The 21,384-nt window shown below is 42.0% G+C and overlaps 1 protein-coding gene across 8 annotated transcripts; it reads right to left on the bottom strand.

The window, feature by feature from the left end:
* Nucleotides 1–1,774: 1,774 nt before the first annotated feature.
* LOC115057014 (coiled-coil domain-containing protein 136-like) lies at nucleotides 1,775–19,758 on the bottom strand. Of its 8 annotated transcripts, XM_029523870.1 has the most exons (11): nucleotides 19,564–19,758; nucleotides 18,721–18,940; nucleotides 18,495–18,632; nucleotides 11,567–11,887; nucleotides 8,642–8,716; nucleotides 7,682–7,984; nucleotides 6,650–6,767; nucleotides 5,382–5,658; nucleotides 5,126–5,257; nucleotides 3,373–3,485; nucleotides 1,775–2,239 (listed from the first exon to the last, which is right to left on the bottom strand). In XM_029523870.1, the coding sequence occupies exons 3-11, from the start codon at nucleotides 18,544–18,546 to the stop codon at nucleotides 2,227–2,229; spliced, it is 1,404 nt and encodes a 467-aa protein (XP_029379730.1). In that variant the 5' UTR covers nucleotides 18,547–18,632; nucleotides 18,721–18,940; nucleotides 19,564–19,758; the 3' UTR covers nucleotides 1,775–2,226. The 8 variants fall into 8 exon arrangements, 7 of the variants coding, with proteins under 7 accessions (XP_029379730.1, XP_029379732.1, XP_029379734.1 ...); XR_003841851.1 differs by lacking the exon at nucleotides 19,564–19,758 and having other exon boundaries at nucleotides 3,373–3,436; nucleotides 18,721–19,544; XM_029523872.1 differs by lacking the exon at nucleotides 19,564–19,758 and having other exon boundaries at nucleotides 18,495–18,559; nucleotides 18,721–19,544.
* Nucleotides 19,759–21,384: the final 1,626 nt, after the last annotated feature.

The following is a 21,384-nucleotide window of genomic DNA, read 5'->3' on the forward strand; positions in this document are numbered from 1 at the left end:
AATAAAGAACTTATTCAATTGTGATGAAGTTAAATCATGAAATTATGATAAATGATGTCTTGAACCCAACAACATTCACATGTACCATTGCAGTCACTGGGAATTAATTTTTTGTTGATTGATTTCAAATAGAGTGAACACATTTGCAGTCATGTGGCGTAATTTCTGAATGCAGAAATATAATTGATGGCCATTGGTTATCAATGTCCATTTAGTGACTCATATTTCTGAAATCCTGTGACTATACTTCTGAAATTGAATGGAGTGAAAAAACATAATTGCTCTTTCTGGCAACTAAGGTTGAATGTAGTTTAAATACATGCAATGACTTAACTACCTTTGGAGATAGAAGCACTGAAAATAATTAGCAATGCTAGCTGGTCTTCTGAATAACGTCACCATAAATAAACATTTACGTAGCATATAATTTTGCTATCAAATATACGATGCTCTTTCAAAATAGATTAAACTTTCTACAAAGCTAGTACAAATGGATGTAAGAAATATCTTTCCCATAGTACTGTATGTCACATCTATTTACATGAAATACAAAGTAACATAATGAACATATCATCATAACCAACAAAAATTCTATATTGTGCTTCTAGATGTTTGATAGCATGCTTTTTTTTTTCCTGTGCTTAAAGATTTTCACAAAAAAGTTCCACAAATGTAAACAATAATCAGACTCTTTCCACTTATACATATTCAATTTGTAATTGATGCTTGGACAAATTTGTATTTTCTGACACCTTCCTATTTACATATTTTAGGAGCATGTCCATGTTTATGCCCACACATACATCCAACCATGATTGCTCACTTCACCTGCACCGGTGGGTCAATCAGGGTGCGGCCAGATGCCAACTGCTGCATCAGATCTGCAGTTTGTCCCATAAAGCATGTGGTCAGTAAACAAGGAAATGCTATTGGAGTTATCGCACTGTGTACCTTTAACGAACCTCTAATTACCAAACTTGGAAGAGAAGAGTTAAATTCTCTATATCAAAGGGTTAGGGTTAGGGTTAAATTGAAATGAAAGAAGACATAATAAGAGCACTCACTTATCCCAGAATTAGCTCCCAAAGCCACTAAGATATCGTAAGCTCGTCAATTTAGCTGTGGATATAAATATTAAAAATTTCAGAGTGAACTACTACGAGGCAAGATGACTCAGAAAGCTCTGGACAGGCTTTCTGGCATTTTGGTAAACTCATAATTAAAGGGGAAACGTGGGAGTCGTCTGCTTTCAGAGACAGACAGAAGACAATACTTGGGCAAGCAGACAGACAGAGCCCGGAGCGAAGCACATCACTGAAAGACAATGAGAAGACGTGCTGTCTCCACCCACCTGGGGTGACGTCAGGTTCAACATTAGCTTTATACACTGGCAGGTGCTGTTCTCCTTGCAATAACATAGACTGTTTTTATAATGAACGTTATTACATATTGATTATTGGAAAGGACAAAGTTACAGTGAGAGGACAGTAGATATGTTTCTTCATGAGAGTGTTTTATACTCTTGCACTGAATTGATTGCAATTTGTATTTTCAGGGAAGTAAGTGAGAACAGCATTGCAAATTGCTCTTCACTTTTTAAATGTTTGAGGACATATGTGGAGTATGTGAGGGGGTGTCAGTGCATTAAATGTTCAGACAGGTTTATTCTTATTAGACAGCTATGGACAATTAACAATATTAAACAAAAAAATAAATAAATAATTGTTAAATAATTTGAAACCAATATGGTACAGATCGATCATCAAAGTCTTCATTTTTTTTTCTTTTTTTTTCACATTTTTCAGCTAAAGGTGAAACATATTCACAGACACTGAGGAGAAAAGACAGCACTGACATACATTTAGTGGAGTGAGATCATTCCTCATGTGGACTCTCTTCACGTCGTCATAGGTTTCTTCACGAATGCCTATAAAATGAGACTGAGCCTTGTTCTCTGGATGTGTGTGTGTGTGCTTACGGTACCTCATCACAGATACAATTTCCGTACATTTTCTACTGCTAAGCTGTCAGCTCTATCACATTTAGAGAAGATTCCAGTTCAGTCTATAGACACGGCAGGAGAGAAAGAGGGGCTGGTCTGAAGCAGACGTCTGTCTCCGTGCAGTTGTTGCCCATCCAGTCAACATCGGACGAGAGCTCTCAACAAGCTAGTCATCATTAACAGCACTGCTGTGGCAGCAGTGACAGTCAAAATGGAGTTCCAACCTACCTCACTCCCCTGAGGAAAGACAGGAAAGAGAGAGTGTTAAGAGTCGGTGGACACCATCCATCAGCCACAAATAAGCCAGACTGGGCTGTTAAAGGAAAAATTCAACAGCTTCCTCAGCGAGAGTGAGATGAGAAGATCGTTTCACTCTTGTATCTGTGTGTTAAACGAGGAGTTTGAAACCATTAGCCTTCTTTAGTATCAAAAAGAAGCAGGGGTAAACAGCTGGACTTCCACATAAAACTCACTAATTAACATGTTGCTTCTTGTTTGTTTAATCCACACATGAGAATTACAGCATTTTGTGTTTTTGCAATGTATCTTTCCACGCAGAATCTGTCTCCTCTGGTTCCAGTTCAAAGCTCCCTTTAAGACCAGTTATTGTTGTTACATTTCTCTTCGTGTACAGATTAAACAGAGAAGGCATTCCTGTGTGAATTATTGAGTTTCAGAGGAGACAACAAGCTGTTTCTAGTCTTTATGCTGAGCTCACCATCTCACTGCTGCAGTTTTATATTTAACACGCAGACATTAGAGTGGTTTCTTCCTTTTTCACTCAAGAAAACAAGCATGCACATTTTCCATCATGTTGAAGTCTTCCTGTAAATTACTTATTCATCACCAATCGAGGAAATATTTACTTCTAATTTGACAAACTGCCCACCCGTCCCATGTCCATCCGAATCCGTTGGAGATTTCTCCAGTCATATCCAGTTCTTCTTCATTTAGACCCTCCCATAACAACCAAAAAAAGGAACAAAGATTTCCAGTAATTGATTTTAAAGGGCCAGGTCATTGAATTAATAAGCATATAGCATATTTAAACAAATGTTCTTGAACCATGTGGAAAGTTTTTATTTAGAAATTTTGAATAAAGTGATATTCTCAACAAATTTTGAATGGGAACTTTGTTACAAGTGTGTGGAATTTCAAGAGAGACAATTTAATCTCGACTCCATTGTTCTGCTTGAGGCATAAAAAAAAGGTGGATATCTCCGAACCTGCATAAATCACAGTATTTCCTACATACCTTACAGCACAAATTAAGGAAATGTTCCTCATGTAATTTGCATGAACTGATCCTTTAACATATGCATACGAACAATACGCAGCATTAATCAGATAGAGATAAGTTCCTCCCATACCTTGCTCTCTGGGACGCCAGCTCCGACAACCAGCACCAGACCACAGCTAGAATTACAATCATTCCTATGAAGGGGATGGAGAGAACAGGGTGCTCAGACGCATGGATGAATCTCTGAGGAGGAAATAAAAAACAGACAAAAGGGCCGTGGAGATGAAGGGAATGGATGGATGGATCCAAATCATAAACAGATAAAAAAAAAAAGGATGTAATAACAGGACAGGAGGGTTCGTTACAACTGACATCACCAAAGTAAAGATGTGACGCGGTCTTAGGTTGTGATAAAAAGGGGAGGGTGTGACACAAACTGATGTACATTTCCTATGACATAAACGATGCATAACATCATGGTGACACACAGCAAATCAATGGGAGAGTGTGTGAGCAGTCCCATGGGACATTTATTGACTGCATGTGATGTTATAGTGACCAGAAAAAGAAAGACATGCAGCATGAATGTGGTGACTTGCAAGCATGGTGGCATTTTTTTCTCTCTATCCTCATTGTGCAGTTCATTTGTTTTTGTGTTTGGCTCATTTTGGCTAATTTGCTCTTCAACAGGCTGAGAAGTCATGGACATTCAGAGAACAAGGACAGCATCAGAGACAGGCACGGGTAGACAGTTTGACACAATGTGAGACAATCTCGTCAAGGTTGTTGCAGACAAAACACAATTTTCTTTTCTACAATAAACATAAAGGACCCTGTACATGCTCATCCAAACACTGCTTTGTATCACTGTAACCAAATCTACAAATAGAATGGTTTTGGATTTGTTTTATTGTTTGAATTTTTTGGGCTTTTGTTCTTTTATTATTAGTTTTATTATTATTATTATTATTATTGGAAAGTCTCTGTATATTCCTCTCCCTGATAGGAAGAAACTGGTGTCCATTCTTTTAAGAATTTTGTGAAAATCAACTTGCTGAACACAAAGTTTGCGAGTCAGTGCAGATGAAACGGCAGCTTGGTGGGATCTTTGATGCACAAACTGTGTTATCAGACAGTGCAACCCAGAAGACAAGCAATAAGATAATATATTTTTCATAAAATGGCAATGAGTTTGGTAGTTGCAGCTTTTTGCATTTTGAAAGTTAATACACAAATGCTTTCAAAATGATCCATGCCTTTAAACAAATTCAAAACAAAAAGCAAAAGCGTTCAGTGGCTAAAATAAAACTCAAAAGTCTAATTTCACTGCACGTTGACTTTCATGCCACGTCATACTAAAATGAACAGAAACCAGTTGTGGAGTTGGAAAAAAGAACGTTTTATAGATTAAAAATGTCTTTTTTTTTTCAATACCTGAAGCTCACATAATGGTACAATAGATTTTCCTTGCTTGAGGCCTGGATACCTTTTTCTACATTTTGTGTTTTTGTCCAACAACCGTATTTAAGCGTTGTAATAACAGAAAGGTTAGGACGCAGACACAGTGGGGGGAAAGTTCCTTAGCCCGAAGCAACACAGGAAATGCTGATGTGGGCTGACGCGCAACATCAGTTCATTTCAAAACATGTATTGCTACAGTATGAGGCACATAAAAAGTGGGCCAACACACACGGGATCCAGTAGATGTGATGTGACGTGTGTTATGTGTTCGTTGACAGCGTATGTGCAAAGATACATCTTTTTTTTTTTCCTGCGTTTTTTCAGAAAGCTATGAAAATGAATCCCACAAAGATACACAGCATCTTTCACTTTCCCCTGTCAACCAGTTTTATCCTACAAAATGATTCCCGTCCGTCCCTCACCTGAGCCCCCCCCGACAGCTTCTCCAGCTCTGCCTTGCAGCGCTGCAGCTCCTCCTCCAGCTCTGCTCTTTCCCTCTGACTACTGTCATACAGTACCTGCAGTTCCTGCAGCTCCATCTTCAGACCATCACACTGAAGGGCACACAGGTCAAAGAATCAGTCTTCCAAACTAAATGTGTTCTGTGTCGTTGGCTGTAATGAATGCTCTAATCATAAATGGCTCTCTCTTGATATTTCTGGTCATTTCGCATCATACCTCTCTCTGAACCTGTGACGCCTTCTCCTCGGCCTGCTTCAGCTGGTCCCTCAGGGAGAAGATCTCCCCAACGCCTCCGTTCCAGCCGGTTGGTGTCATGGGCTTCCCGTCAAAAGAGATATTCTTCTGGATGGAGGCATCCACTAGGCAACAGTTCTCAGACTTGGCCATGGTCATGTAGCTCTCTGTCATGACCTCATCTGAGCCTGATTCTGTCTCTTTCCCCTCAGTGTCCTCTCCTGCGTCTTCCTCTTTCAGAGAGAGATAGACACTGGAGCTGTGAGGTGTACAAGAGGAAATACGTTCAGTTTCAGCTGAAGCGTCTGCAGAATGGGCTTCAAATGTGCTGATCATTTTTGATGACCAAAGGCCAGACAATGGGCAGACTTGCTATGATGTGATGACATACATCAGTCAAACAGTTTCTTCCTTTGTGTTATTACACTCGGATCTACGGAGACACTGTTTTTGCATTTTCTCATTTTACATTATTTCTGTTAGTTGCTTTGGATCTAGTCAGCCTTGTAATTCACTGCAATTAAGAATGAGTGTTGTCTTTGATTAGCCATGCTTTCTTCAGGCCAGTCCAAAACCAAATTTTCTTCTTTTTTTTTTTTTTTTTTTAATTTGAATGAATTATTATGAATTTCACCACATTCCTTTCAATATCTTTTTTTTTTTTTTTTTTTTGTAAACATAGTGATGCAGTTGTCTCTCAAAAGTATTTTAAAAGATATTTGTTCTCTGTCCTTTTCTTATTTCTTATTTTGTTATTTTGAGGTTACACACTTATTTATTTCACTCTCATAGATTGTCCTCACTGTTGCCTTTATCTTCCTTTTCCCCTTTCTTCTTTAAATGCTATAAATAAAGTTTCTGATGCGTCACAAGATCTTCAGCAGATGGAGTTTGCTCAGTTTCCCATCTGCTGAGGTAAATCATATGATCCATTTGAAAACACCAGAGCAACTATTAAATATATCTTGCAGGGAAACTAATTTCAAGGTCAATTGTGAACTCAGAAAAGTCTCAGAGTTGTTGCTTTTTAAGTTCTTGCCAATGCTCCATACAATGGATCAACCTATAGTGTGCTCGTGTGGTCCCTTGTATGACATTACAAATTTCCTGCAATCATTAAGCAGCTGGCCAGTATTTTCTAAATGAGACGTAACGTGACGGTCTGTGATGAGGGTTGTATTCCAGAGGGTACCCCCCTCCAGCTGATCCAGTAAACGCAGCTGATGAGTGAGCAGCCATTGACCTCTCACCATGTCCTCTGTCTCTGCAGCAGCTGCAGCCTATCGGAGAGACGCATGTTGTCCTCCTTTAGGGCCTGACACTCCTCCCTCAGCATACGGCACTCCTCCTTCAGCAGGTCCACGTCACCTAATGCAACATGGAAGGTCAGAGATGGAGATATTTAAAGAGGATGAAGCTCAGTAAGGCTAATCTTTAATCCGACTGATATTTATTAAAGAACTGTTTCAACCACATGAGGAGCATGATGTTCCTCTCACTTTGCAGCTGGTGAGTATTTCTTGGTCAAGACCAGTTTCAGCACACACTCCACACACAATTTGTGTCTCCTATAAATATTGAACTATTCCTTTAAAATTGATCTCTGTTGTGTTATTAATTATACTTTTCTGTGATGTTTTCACCAAAGTGCACAACAATTACATAATATGCAGTCCCACCCAAGGCTCAGCTGCAGAGCCCAGTGGTGACATCATGTGTTGGAAGTGTGTCCCACCCCCTAATGACTTAATGTCCCCGGTATCCTAACGGCACACACACACACACACACTCCTACCCAACCCAGTGGACTTTGACGCTGCACTGAACGAAAGTAGGATAATATTCCAAGTGACTTTAAGATAACAAAAATGAAATATAATTTTTTTTATATTACACACTGTGACTGTGTAACACTGTGTAACCATACCGGGAGGTCCACTTTTGAATAGAGAAATACGCACGTACATTTCTCCCCTCGAAACACTTTCCATCTTACTTACATGATGGAAGCAGGAACAAGTACAATTATAGCAGCAGCTACATTTCTGCTCGTAGTGAGCTAGACATATTCGACAGCACAAGGAGAGAGAGGAGGTGTTTGTGCTTTTAAGTGAGCCTTCCTCACTCATGGCTGTTTACAAAAGGTGTGAAGACGAGGTGTAAGACAAAGACTTATTGTTTTTTAGCTTTGATGTACTGCAACAAATTTATTTTATTCATGTTGGAGCTGCGGCCTACTGAAGCAACTTCTGCTCTCTGTCTTTCTCTGTCTCATCCCTCACCCTCTCTCCTCTCGGCCTCCCTGCGCTGACTCTTCATGCTGATCTCGGCCCTCAGTGTGGTGATCTCCAGCTCGTACTCCTGGGTCTCCTCGCTGAGGCGCTGCAGCTCAGCCCGCCGGCGGCACAGCTCCTCTTGGAGGGAGGCGATGTCATTCTCCCTCTCTGCCGCAGCCTCCTCTGCGGCCTGCTGGAGAAGGAGCACTTCCTCCTGAGCTGCACGGAGCTCCTCCTGGGCCTCAGTCAGCTCGCTCTCCTTCTCCTCCTCCAGACTGTCCATCTCCTCCTGCACAGAGCGCAGCTGGGCTGTGGGGAGACCAGGAGGAGGATGTTAGGTTTTCTTTATGGGGGATGAGTGGGTGATGTGTGTGTGTGTGTGTGTGTGTGTGTGTATGTGTGATCTCACCTGAGGTTTTGCAACAGTGTTCCTGCACATGTTTGTGTGTGTGGGTGGTGTGTTCCTGCATGTGTGTGTGTGTGTGTGCATGCCGAATGAGTGGGTACTGTTTGAAAGAGGTGCTGATGTAACTGATGGTAACAGACTTGTTCTTTCAGGGTCAGAATCCAATTATTAGTTAAGTATTTTCAGGATGGGAAACTTTTCTCTACCGCTCATATTAACTAAAGAGTAATTCTGCTATTTTAAAGTATAGCAGCAATATAGCAGCTTCCAACATGTACAATGTTGTTTGTGCAGTTTTTTTCTTTTTTCATTATATACGAACATACAATCAGCAATCAACTTTTTCGAGACTAATTGTATTAAGACTGGTGCATTTTACTAAACCCTTTGTGGGTTAAGTTTGATATCAGACAATTATATCTTTGTGTGACGTGAATGAAGTCTTTCTTTGCTTTTAGATGTCTATATAAATATATAGGGCGGCACAGTGGATTAGTGGTTAGCGCTGTTGCCCCACAACCTTCAGCAGTTCTCTGTTGAAGGTTGCTTTATTTTGTTACCTTGCAGATTCTGGATCTGTCGGGTGAAAGCTTCAGCCTGATGAGCACTGGCCAGACGCTCGTCCTCCAACAGACCTGGTGGAGAGGTCCGTGAGGTGAGGAGGGTGGAGATGGGGGCGTGCGAATTGGGAAGAGCGATAAGAGGAAAATGTCAGTTCAGCAGCCAATAGAAAGATGACAACTTGATAAGCAGTTCAACCTTGAGGCATGGCTGAATGACACAAGCAGCTTTCACTATTCCGTACAATGTGAGCTGGACAAAGAGCAATAGTATTTAAATGTGTTACTCATTCATAAATACCCTAACCCTAACCCAAATACTCTAAATACTCTAACCCTAACCCTAACAATTCATTAGACAGTGAATCTAATAACATTTGAGGACAGAAGGAAAAAATAAAGATTATTTCTACTGTGCGTTTTATCTCTACTACTGATATTTTCACACCCGTTTCCTTGCTTTTTGGTTTTATTTGGTGTGCTGTGCCAAGCACTTTTCGGCCAGATGCACTGATTATTAACAGATGACTTTAACACAACACCAGCAGTAGATGTTTTAAACAAAGCACGGTAACTTGAGCTGAGTATTCTTAAAGGAAGTATTTGTAGAGCTCCTATTGTGGCACAGGCAACGTTAGCATTGGCAGCTGTTCACTCATCATGATCTTGCCGAGAGCTTCTGTGACCATTGTACCACAGAGGTTAAGAGGTAATAATATCTGCTCTTAGCAGTGCCATTTTTTCAGGGAGGACCAAACTTTACTCCGTCTCAATATTGGAAGAGAGAACTGCTTATTGTGCAAATGAAGTGAAAGATAATAAGATAGTATATAAAATGTCTTATTTATTTATTTACTTATATAAATACAAACAAAAACAAAAATGTTGCTTTCTGTCACTAGCCCTTTGGACTGTTAAGTAAACACCTCTTAATGCTGCTGTAGGCTGCACAGCGTGGGCTACAGTAGCAAATCCCGAACTTAACATTTTCTTTCTTTTTTGTTTGTTTGTTTGTTTAAGTCAACCCACTGTTTCATTTCAAACTGAACTAAATAATAAAACAGAAATAAAAACGCCCAGTTAGAGGACCCTGCTATTTTACACTGGCATTCGTTGACCCCCAGAGGATGAAGTCTGCTGATTTCATCAAAAGTTCATTGATCACAATCATTTGTTTCAAGCTCAAAAATCTTCATAATCTTCATAATTGTTACTCTATCTGCCTCAGCTCTGCTTTTTGTCTATTGATAATCAGCATTTACAAGATGATTATTTTACAAGAACTAAAACTACTAGAATATGTTTGACACTTTTACCAAGTTAGCTTTTGAAATTAAATGATTAAATACAACTTCACGGGCCATTACCCTGGCCTAACCTTATGTAAATGTAAATAACTTTGGTTGAATGAGAAAATACAGTCCCTTTCATCGGTTGACGTTTGGCCACATTTTCATTTTATTCCTCTTTTCTAGACTTTTCCCACCGCTACGGTGAGTGAAGTGCAACTGGCGAATTGTCCTAATAGTGATCAACAGCCATGAATTTATCCTAAATCTTTACCTCCATCTCAGTTAACATGATTTGTGACCATGCAAACTGTGGACCCAACAAACAGCTGCCAGCACTCAAAGTAGCTGACGGTTCCCAGTGGGTGCCGTTGTGGTCTTTTTTTGCGACATCCAGTCTGGAAGCTTCCTTCAGGATTCAGGCAGTTGTCTGAGGAATGCCTTCACTGCTGCCAGACAAACAACTGAGCTCACCGCGCCATGTTTTTCAGCAGGACACACAGTTATATACACTCGCCCATACACACAGGCAGAGTGAGCTCACTGTAGAGCCATACCTAAGCCCTTAGTCACTGCTAGTGTCCCTGAACATTAGGCTCATCATTTCTAAGATATGATGCGATGCTCCATTTAGCAGCTATGAGTAGCTGGCTGTGTCAGTGACCGCATATAAACGTTTGCGCCTCGATGTATTCACCTAGATTGTGATGAACAGGTTATGTCTTGGCTGGAAAATGAAATAGTTTAGGATTGGGACGGGGCTTTTCTCCAGTGATATATGTACACTACCAGTCAAAAGTTTGGACACACGTTCTCATTCAGATGAACAGGAAAGTGTTTCCAAACCTCTGACTGGTATTGTATACTGCGTGAAAATGTAAACAATTGCTGAGCTGTAAAGTGATAATGTTTCTTGGATTGACCTTTCTTAATCCATAAAGATGAGATGTTGACATCTCCTAAATGTAAACCCATCTGACATTTTATAAGGGACAAAGTGAAAGAGTGTTATTCTTATATTTTGTGAGTAAGTGATTTTTTGCTGCTCACATGTAGGTGATCAATGGAGGCAGTGTAACAATTCAAAAACAATTGTCACCTGAAAAATGTTGTCTTGTCTTCACGAATGTGTGGACTGCTGTCAAAACAAGCGGGAAGTGAAAATTTCTGAGATTAAAATTTTGTGTGTGTATATTCCTCTCTTGGGCACGCTGGCCGTGGCTGTGGAAGTTGGTCCTATCGATTTGCTGCAGGCAAAGTTAGCCGCATACTTTGCTACAGCAGCCATGGGGAATATCCAGGAGTTTGTTTTGAGAATTAACACTGAATGTCATTTGTGTTGAACTGAGAAATGTAGCTTCTCTTGATCAGTGATCAGTGTCTTGCTGAGCTCTGTATCCCACAAATCTTCACTACAGATGCGGTAAGTAAAGTGTTGTCATGACTTATGGCCACAATAAAACTTGCCAAGGTTGACACAATTGGATGGGTGATGGACGACACACTGGGTGTGTTAGGATTAGATCTTGATTTGTGGTTACGTGGCTGTTTGTAAATAACAGATAAAAGATTGTTACGAAGGAAAGTTAATGATTTATGGCAACAAAGAATGTATGAGGAGTCTGAGAGATCTCACCTTGCAGCTCATGAAAGCTCTCCTGGTGTTTGTTGGATGTCTCCCTGGCGTCCTCTAGCTCCAGCAGCAGCTGTAGCACCTGGGCCCTGAGCTCCTCCAGCTCCTGCTCCTCTGTCAGCAGATCCTGCTCCCTCTTCCTCTTCTCTTCCCCTTCACATTCCTCCTCCTCCTTCAGCTTCTTCTCTTCCCCTTCCACCTCCTGACCTCTCTCCTGGTCAATATCTTCCTTCTCGTTGTTTTCCTCCAGGACGCCTCTCTCCTTGGCTGTTATCTCGTTGTCCATTCTTGGGCTGCTTTCTGCTTTCAGATCGCACGGGTCATCTAATGGAGGGATGGCAGTGTGTATTAGAAAGGGATGCCTTATAGGGAAAGAGAGGGAGACAGATTTACAGGTGACATAGTCATCAGTCATGCTGTAAACGCACCACATTGTGTGTTTACCCTTGAATCAACAGCACCACCTTGTGATTAAACTTGCACTGCAGCTATTGCAACACAAGCCTCTATTCGACTCATGCGCCTCAATTTAACAAGCCACAAATAACAGACAGCCCCTTCCCGGGATTACAGTTGAGACTGATAGAAATGAAACAAGAAAATCATTCACTTGAAGAAACACAAATGAGAGTATTTGCTGATAACGGTCCAAGCGTGTCACAGGTTGCATCATTTAAATGTCAAATGAACGGATTAATATGTAACGCATGTTGGGGACAGCTGAATCAGAATATTGAATCATATGCATAGCTTTGTTTCCTCGATCTGCACTGTGGGTGTGCATTTTTCATCCAGTAGGTGGAGTGAGTTAGCTGACACAACACGGAGAAAAAAGAGAGGGGGTGGGGGGTGGTCCAGTGTGCTGAAGCAGTCACTATGACTCACCACCCAGCAATGCACCCTGAATGCCATAATAATCCGAGCTACTGCTCGTTGTGAGAGACGTGACAGACAGACAGATGTCTCTCATCTTACACCATCTCACATTATTGTCGTGCTCTGTGAAGATTTGGTGGACAGCCTGGCTGGCTGAGAAGCCCTTGTTGATGTGACCCACTAAAGCCTGATGCGACATTATAAACTATGTAGGGCAATGCAAACAAACTAGATTTGACATTACCACAGATCTCGCCAACTGGCATAGGGGAGACAAACGCAGAACACAAAAGGGAAGGCATCATTTGCTGCACTACCAAAGTGGTGCTAAATTCCCATTTGAAGTCCTTTCCCATTAGTCTGATGAAATTTGCGTAGAAAGGCCGGGGCTAAATGGAGATTATATTTACAGCACTGGTTTGCACTCAGGAGTAGTTTTAAAGGTAAGCCATGAATTGTGCCCCATTTTCTGTCTCATCCGAGTAAACTGTGCTTGCGTCACATCCACTGGGCTGCTGCGAGTTCACTCATATTTCTCAGTAACCTTAACCTAAATTGCTCTGTAGCATCACACTTTGATGTTGGAGAGGTCTCCAAGTGCCTCAAAATTGCTGTTTGTGCTGTGGGAGTTTAAGAGGGGACTGGTGTTGCCAAAGACGGAATAAAAAATTAACTACAGATCTACCTAATTAAGAGTAACGCTCACCGGTGTAATATTCGCTCAGGGGATGGATCCATTTCTTGTGGTAATTATTTCTCTGCCTTGTTGTTTCCTCACTGGTTGTAACTATGTCCATCACTACTGAGTCCAGGCCACGCATTTTCATCATATCCATATGATCTGAGGCGCAACCTCATTCTCTCCTCTCTCGTAATAACATTAATTTAAACAATGCAGCCCCTGAGAGGCATGCGAGAGGTTTCATGAACACTGGGCTATTTTGTCATTAAACTTTGATGCTGCTATAATGAGTGAGTCATAAAAGTAGAGAGCCGGGGCCGTGTGGCCGGGTAGGGAGCTGGAGCTGCTTGTACTGCCGCGGGCAGCTAAAGGCCATCAAGAGACAAAAGACTTCCCACTGAACATCACTCATACCCAGATCCTACAGGGATGTCGAGCTCTGGGTTTAATAACTCGGAAAGCTTTGGCTCAAGTGAATTATGCTGTGTTTTTGTGCTTGGCTTTGTAAATGCAGTAATTAGAGCATCCTCCAGTGATGCTGGTTGTTTTCTTTCTCTTTACTACTGCCGTTGTGCATTGAGAAATTGTTATGGAAATTCTTTAAGGCTGGGCAGATGGAGGGATCACCCTTCCTCTGACAGCACATTGACAACATAATAAGTCACTGACATGTTTTGCTCCCTTTAAACACATTATTGTGCCCTAATCAACTCTAAGCGAACGCCTCGCCAAACCTCAGCTATCTTTTCAACGTTCCCATAAGCCTTGTTAATCATTTCACTCCTTAAAGAAGCTTTATCACCTAACCTTGTGAGTGAATGTCAAACACACGGTGCAGAAGAATCGGCTGCCATGACACCTGTGATCACTCCGCTGCATACTTGGCACAGTGCTAGTCTTTAGTCATGCTGGGATTGCATTAGGATATGGACGCAGCATGCATACGAGAGCAGGGACAGACAGGAGAGTCATCTGAGAAGCAGCGTTACAGCTCCAGGGAGAGGACGGCTTTATCTAGCCACAGCACATTCCTTCATAATCACATTGCAGCAAAACACATTGAGTATGTCAGTGCAAACATTGTGCCTCTTTAGAAAAAAAAAAAGACAAACAAACTGGCTAAGTGCTCTTTGTCAGCATCTCATAGTAGCTGCCAGAGATCAAATTTAAACATTAATGTGGCAACATAAGCCCTGGGTTTTGCTTCCAATATGGTGATTTCAATGAAGGCGTGAGAAGAGTAATCAAATTTGCTCTTTGCAAAATTGAGGAGTGGAGTGAAGATTTCAGCAAACAGTTCTGGGAAATTCTGGGAAAGTGATGGATGCCAAACACAAGAGATGCTTTAACCTGGCACCATAGGGAAGCTGTTTACCCTAAAAACGACCCCTGTGATGCAGCGCTTTGAATAACACTTTTGTATAATAGATGTGCAGCAATATACTGAACAAAACATGTCCGCATAAGTGTTTCTCCTTTCACTTGCCACTCATTCAAATGGCTTTCATACTGCTTTATGGAATAAGGTGCCAGATTACATGTATTGCGATGAAAAAGATATTTCAAGAGAGCCTCTCAACATTGCCAATGAGTCTCTATAAAAGACTGCTACTTAAATGTCTAACTGTGTTTAGAGAGACATCTGGAGTCAAATTAAGCATGAAAACAATGGCTCACTGAAACAAGAGCTGGAAGCAGTTTACAGGTGTTCTCTGCTGAACTAAGCTCCACATGGGACTGAGCAGACTGGTTCTGTTGTGCGTCCAACAATGTGCACATGCAGAATTGGCTCTAACATAAACTGTATGAATATTTGCCTTTCCTGCTGTGTTGTGTGTGCGTGTGTGCCACATTAGGTGAGTCTATGTAAATTATATAAACGTATCATCATACATGTTTCACATTTTCATACTGCATGTGTTCATTATGTACACATACGCCATGACTCTCTGAAGCTGTGTAGGAGGCCATGCATAATGCACAACACCCCCTCCTACCCCAGCTTTGAAGCTACCCCAGTACTGCTGTTGTAGCTTTCTCCCTGCACTGCCACACTTCCTCACCAACACATAGTACAGAGCTGGGAGAAGGAGTCATAAAAAGATGGAAAGACTGTATGAGTGCAAATAAGAAACAAGGAGGAGAACAATAAGTAAGATACAAGGGAGGAGAAGGCGTTACGATAAGGCCTCAGGGCACTGGAACGGCTCCCTTCCTCATGAAATAAGCTGTTAAACCAGCAGGAATCAGATGAAAACACAAAGTTCATCTCAATGGTGACCTCTGAGCACCACCAAAGTGAGGTAAGATGAGGAGGGAATTACAGGGGTGAAGGCCTCAAGGGGTTAATGTGAGTTCATCTCTCTCTATCTCTCTGCACTCCAAGCTCATAAACTCCAGGGGGGAGAGGAACAACAGTGACAGAGGAGGATGAGAAAGGAAATAGGAACCAGAAGCACCCAAGAGTTGGATTGACTTAATGAGCTGCTGTGTTATTTAAATGGAAAATCCATGTTTGCATGTTCAAAGGCAAACAAGAGAAAGTGGGTCAACAGAGTAGAAGAGTGTTATAGCATATGCCATAATTTTGGCCTCATTAGGTGAGCAGGCACAAAAAATATGCCAGTGACTACACGCCATCGTGACTGAACCAGGGAGTGTGTTGTGCACATGCATGCATTTTTTTCCTTAGCTACTTTGTCAAGGGGCAGTGAATAGTGACAGAGAGCAAAGCATGAAAACAAGTGATGCAGTAATAATCCATTTGATCACAAATCAGTGCCTCCCACCTCAAAGCAATCCTCCTGAAAGGTTTTACATCACTTTCTCACAGAAGAAAGAGCTCACCATGAAGCAGCCAAATCCAAAAAGGACAGAGACCCAGAGGGAGCAAGAGGGCACGCTAATTATGGGCTGACAATGCTGAGCATTTCTGCAGGAGAGAAGAAATGTTAAAAAAAAAAAAAAAAAATCTATAGAATAAGCTCCAGGAAGAATTGAATTAAAGGAATGTGTGAACCTCCACTCTTCACCTGAAAGTTTAAAGATTTCTTTCCATCATGCAGCTAACACAAAACAATACAACATGCTGTTTTTCCAGTGACCCACAGAGTGCTTTGAAAGCCTTTTTTTAAATGAAGCAGTAAAGTTTGCTTGGTGAAACTGGGGATAAGGTGGAGTAGGGAAACATGTCACACTGCGGGGCTTCAGGGCTGAGAGAGAAGGATCCAGGACCCCTGATGGCAGCAAAGCATGTAAGATTTGTTCTCCTTCAGCCCCATTCCTGTTTTGTTTTTTTTTTTTCACTTATCCAAGAATACCTGGTTGTTTTCCTGAGAGGTCTCTGAAGCTGCCTGTTGTCCAAAGTGCCTGAGACAGCATCTTTGCTGTTTATTAATTAGAGAGAGGTGAGAGAACGTCGGTTTGTGCCCCGTGGGGGGTATCGCTGCTGATGTGGATTTCATAGCATGGGGGGGCACAATGCTGGATAGGAGTGAAGGAAAGGAAGAAAGGGATAGGAAAGAAAAGCTGTGTAGGCTGAGGTGCTGGTGCAGGTGCAGAGGTTTGTGTGTCTATCCATTCGCGTGCGTGTGTGTGTCGGAGGGTGTGTGGGTGCTGAAGAGAGCAGGGGATTGTGACTAAAAGAGGGCTAAGAGATAATGAGTGGAAAAACAGAGAGAAGGATGAAAAGAAATAGTTGACGGCTCGTGCTAGTGGGAGGAACAATATGGTGATAGCTGTAAGATAGACAGCTTTGGAAATGTTAATTAATCCTCTGATGGTGTAGATTTGATCAGTCTGAGACAGTATTCATGCGAGCACATTTGTAATCTCAGTTGGTCGATGTGACATGCACTTTTAAAAGCATTTCTCTTAGCGCAGTGTAGAATTCAACTCTAGCAGGACAGCAACAGCGCTGGGATTGAAAGCCCGGAAAATGACTACAGTTCAGAATAAAGTTACTGTTTTCTAAGAACCCAGACCGATGTGTAGCTGAAATTGGCCCCAGCCAGGACAGAATAAGTGCACTTTAATCCATTTAGAGGGGTATGAAAGTCAAAAAGTACAAGTTAATACTAGCTGCCACTCAGTCGATGTTTCCCTGGCTGTATGTCTGTCCTTCTTACAGTCTATGAGACACTTGTCATCACGAGCTGCTACATTTTTGTCTTTAAAAGCATGCCTCGGGCTGTGATGAGAGGACGGAGGTCCACAGAGTTAAGATCACAGGAACAAACGTATTAATGAAGAAGAATTTCTCATGAGACAGCACGCATGTCTTGAAGGTCAATACACAGGCTTCAGCATAATAAACGTTGTAAAGGAAAGAGTCTCTGAAAACTAATTTCACAAAGCAAGACGGGCCTTCAAGAAATAATCCAACAAATTACTGTCACTGTAAAGTTCAGTTTTAGGACAAAAGCACACAGGAAGAGGAAGCTAGAATCTGTCAACCTGGCTGCTGGTCAAAAGAACCAATGACCTGAGGTTCTCTCTGAGCCCCTCCACACCAATAAACATCCTCCAGCAAAGTCCCACACAGAGCTTTGCTCTGTCTGCACATCCATCCAACAGCATGCAGAAAAACACTGACTTCTTCCTCGTTGGTACACAGGGACACAAAAAAACATTCCACACATTCTTCTCCGAGTTCTTGCCCCCAGTTACACAGTAATGATTCTGTGTGTGGCAAAACAAATGAAGACGCACTGTGCCAGATTCCCAACACCAGCTTTCAGCAGTGTAAAATTACCAAGCGAACTCAATTGCTGGGACAAAACACACTGCATGCAAATAATGCAAATAAAAGTCTTCCATGGAAACTCATTTGTGAGCCGAAAATAATTTCATCATAAAAGTATAAAAAGACTAAAATAGCATTTAATACTGCATGACTACACGTCGCATTAATTCTGTAATCAGCAGCCAGCCTCAGTCAGAATAACATATGCAACACATCTAACACAGCGTGGCCTGAAGACTACAATATTCCCTGACTCTGGATGCCTGCCATCCATTACCTGGCAGTGTTTAGCCTCTATCACATGTCCACAGATGCCATAGCTGATGGTTATGCCCACTCGTCAGTCAGTCTGGCGGTTCGACTACTGCTCTTAATAAAGACAGGCTTCCTCAATAATCTCCCCTCCTCCTAACACCTGACCAGCTCTCTTCAGCTCCTCCACCTCCTCAGTTCAACAAACCTTCCCTCACTTTAGGAGTAAACGCTGTTTCTTTGCAGAGGTAAACATCAGCCCTCTACCTTTCTGGTTGATCACATCTGAGCTGAAGTGCAGGGCTAAAAATAGCCACACACCATCTAACTGCACAGCAAAGCAAATAAACACACACTGACAAAACAGCTGCACAGACCTGTAGAGTCCAGAGCCTCTTCAATGAGTGGCGGTAAACGCAGTCCATCCATAGCCCCCCTGAAACTGCAGCAAAGAGGGAGAGACGGAGAAAGAGAGTGGGCGAGAGAGGGTCAGAGGCTCCACACGCCCACTTCAGCTGCAGGAAGAGAGAGAAAGCGAGAGACAAACAAGTACTGAGCACAGCCTCCGATACATGCACACACAAACACACACACAGGCTGTACCTCAGGAGAATTCGGGAGGGTCTGGGGAGCTGAAGGCTGAGCTCCGGAGCGTGGGAGAGATGCCGAGAGGGAAGAGGGGAGGAGCAGAGTGGAGGAAAAGATGCTGTTTTCCAGACGGAGAGCTCTGTTTCCCTGCATGAACCTCCCTCTGTCACACAGACACACACACACACACACTCTCTCGCCCTCCTTGGTTTACACACTGTTTACCACTATTGCTCTTTTTTTCCAAATAGAAATGCTACGCTGTGTAAAATAAATGGAAAATAAAAAGGCCACTATTATGTATTTGGAAAAGGTTATATCTATAGTGAAATTCAGTGCTAAATCTAAATATGCTTTATGTTGTAACAGCCAGCCAGCCTGACAAATTTTTGATCAACAATGTCAAGGATGTAAATAAATGTGATGCCGAGGGCAAGAGATAAAATGTGAAAACAAGCTGATGTCAGAAGATCACAAGTCCAAAACATAATCAAAGCAGCTACATTTTGGCAGCAGTGACCACTTTTCTGTATCTTTCCCAAACATAAACATTTTTGCACAAAAAAACTTCCTCTTCTTACGCTCATCCCCCTGAGCCACATGATTTTACCTATAATAATATACAGACAGGTTTCTGAAATGGTATCTAATAGCCAACAATGCTGATTACTGATCATTTCCCCTCTATTGTTCATTTCCTCCCCTCCCCTCTCAGACTCGTTCTCTCTCTGTTTACTGTTAATGAACAGCAGCTCTTATGCTATAAAGAACAGCTGAAACAGCCCTCCCCCCTCTTCTCTAACCTTCATCTTTTCCTTTGCACACATATCTCTTGTGCTCCCCCAGTCTGTGTCTCACCTCTCTCACTATCTTTCCCTTTTTCTCTCGGTCAGCCGCTATCACATCTGGCAACTTCTGTGCAGTACGTCAGGAGCGAGAAATGTGAGGTGTGTTCCCAACAGTTAGAAACTAACAGAGAGAGGAAAGGAGGGCCAGACTTAGCTGCTCACTGGCCCTGTAAAAGGATATTCCTATTGCAGCACTGTCAGAGAGCAGGAAGTGCTCTGCAAACACACACACTATATAGTCAAACTTATTCACATATAGAACCTGGCGGCATCTGAAAGAGGAAATGTTAACAAAAAAAGAAAGAAAAAAAAAAAAAGCAGAAGTTTGTGTAACGGAAATGTTTGAGCCTCAGTGTACGACTGTCTGCACCTGAGAGACAGAGACACAGACACAGAGGGATTTCTGGATTTCTCGGGGACAGACAATAAGTAACAAGGATTACGAAAAGATTTAAGATTGAAAAGTTTGATATCTGCTCATAGCCACTTCCCACACATCCGTGTGGCTACGCAGCTTTCCTCAGGCAGCTTTAATCCCCCTGACAGGGAGAGAGAGCATGGAGGCATCTTTCAACTTGAAGTCATCCAACAGTGTCCTTGCTACTCATAATAACAGCCACCCCCGCTAATACACTCAAACACACAGACACATACGCAACCCCACACAGGAAGGGAGAGCTGTGGAGAGAGTTGGCTGACAACGTGTTGATAATGAGCTGACAATGTCTGGCTCCAGTCCACCCGTGTCACTTTCAGGTGGCAGGAGCTTGGCCGCAGAGAACAGATACATAACGCAGTCTAATGCTCGGTGAAAAGCGAAAACAATTCTTTGTATTTGTTTGTTAAAGGTACTTGCTAAACCAGAAGGGTGGGACATGTAGTTTTGTCCCTGGTAACTTCAAACTGCCGTCCACTGTTAAAACGCTGCGCTGCTCGAAGATACACTTAAAAAGTCTTCACAACAATCTGCACCCATATTGAAGTGAATCAAGAACAATACCAAGAAACTCGAAATACTAAATGACCAAGGTCTGGCTGCCTTGCGCTGGGCGTGTGTCAGAAATGAGCTGCTCGTTCTTTAACAGAGAAAAGTCTCAGAGTGTGAGGTCACATGAAGGGAGTCGGCCCACTCTCATCATACTGTCGCCTTTGTTTTGTCCAGATTCAACAAGTCATACATTCAGCGACCACAGCTAAAGCCTAGACCTCAGGAATGTCAGCCATCAATTAGCATGGACTTTGTCAGACACAAACGTTTCTTGAGGTATTTGCAGCATGAAGCTATGATTTTTACATCGTACCACAACAGCTGTACACAGGAATCTTTTTTGAGGATTAATAGTTTAACCGAGAATGTTTAATGAAGAATAGCCTTTTGTCTCTGTCGTGTTTACATATTTACCGAGCTGATACAGAGCCTATTTATTGTATTCAATAATGATAAAAATATGAAGCGACACTGTCATTTATTTTCACTCAGGTTTGCATGTACCTGGCAAATCCAAGTATGATATTCGTTTTGCTTCTTTTAGCTTTGTCCTAGTCTCCCCCACCTCCTGAATGAAATATCTGTCTAACAGGCTGTGTTACTCAAATGTTCTGCTGTGTGCTTAATTACATATTTCGACTGTTTGGTGCTTTCTCCTGAAAACAGCTACCTACTGTGGAGGAAACAAGGTTAATGGGAGCAGTGAGACAGAAGAGGAAATTTGCAGGTTGGAATACCTAAATAATACCTAAATAATGAATGAGCCAAAAGCGACTTGGAGAGGGTCAAAATGAAATATGAAGGGGCACATTTTTCAGGCGATGTTGCTGTCAGTACAGAAAA

Source organism: Echeneis naucrates, chromosome 16, assembly GCF_900963305.1.
Source record: "Echeneis naucrates chromosome 16, fEcheNa1.1, whole genome shotgun sequence".
NCBI classification, from domain to species: Eukaryota; Metazoa; Chordata; class Actinopteri; order Carangiformes; family Echeneidae; genus Echeneis; species Echeneis naucrates.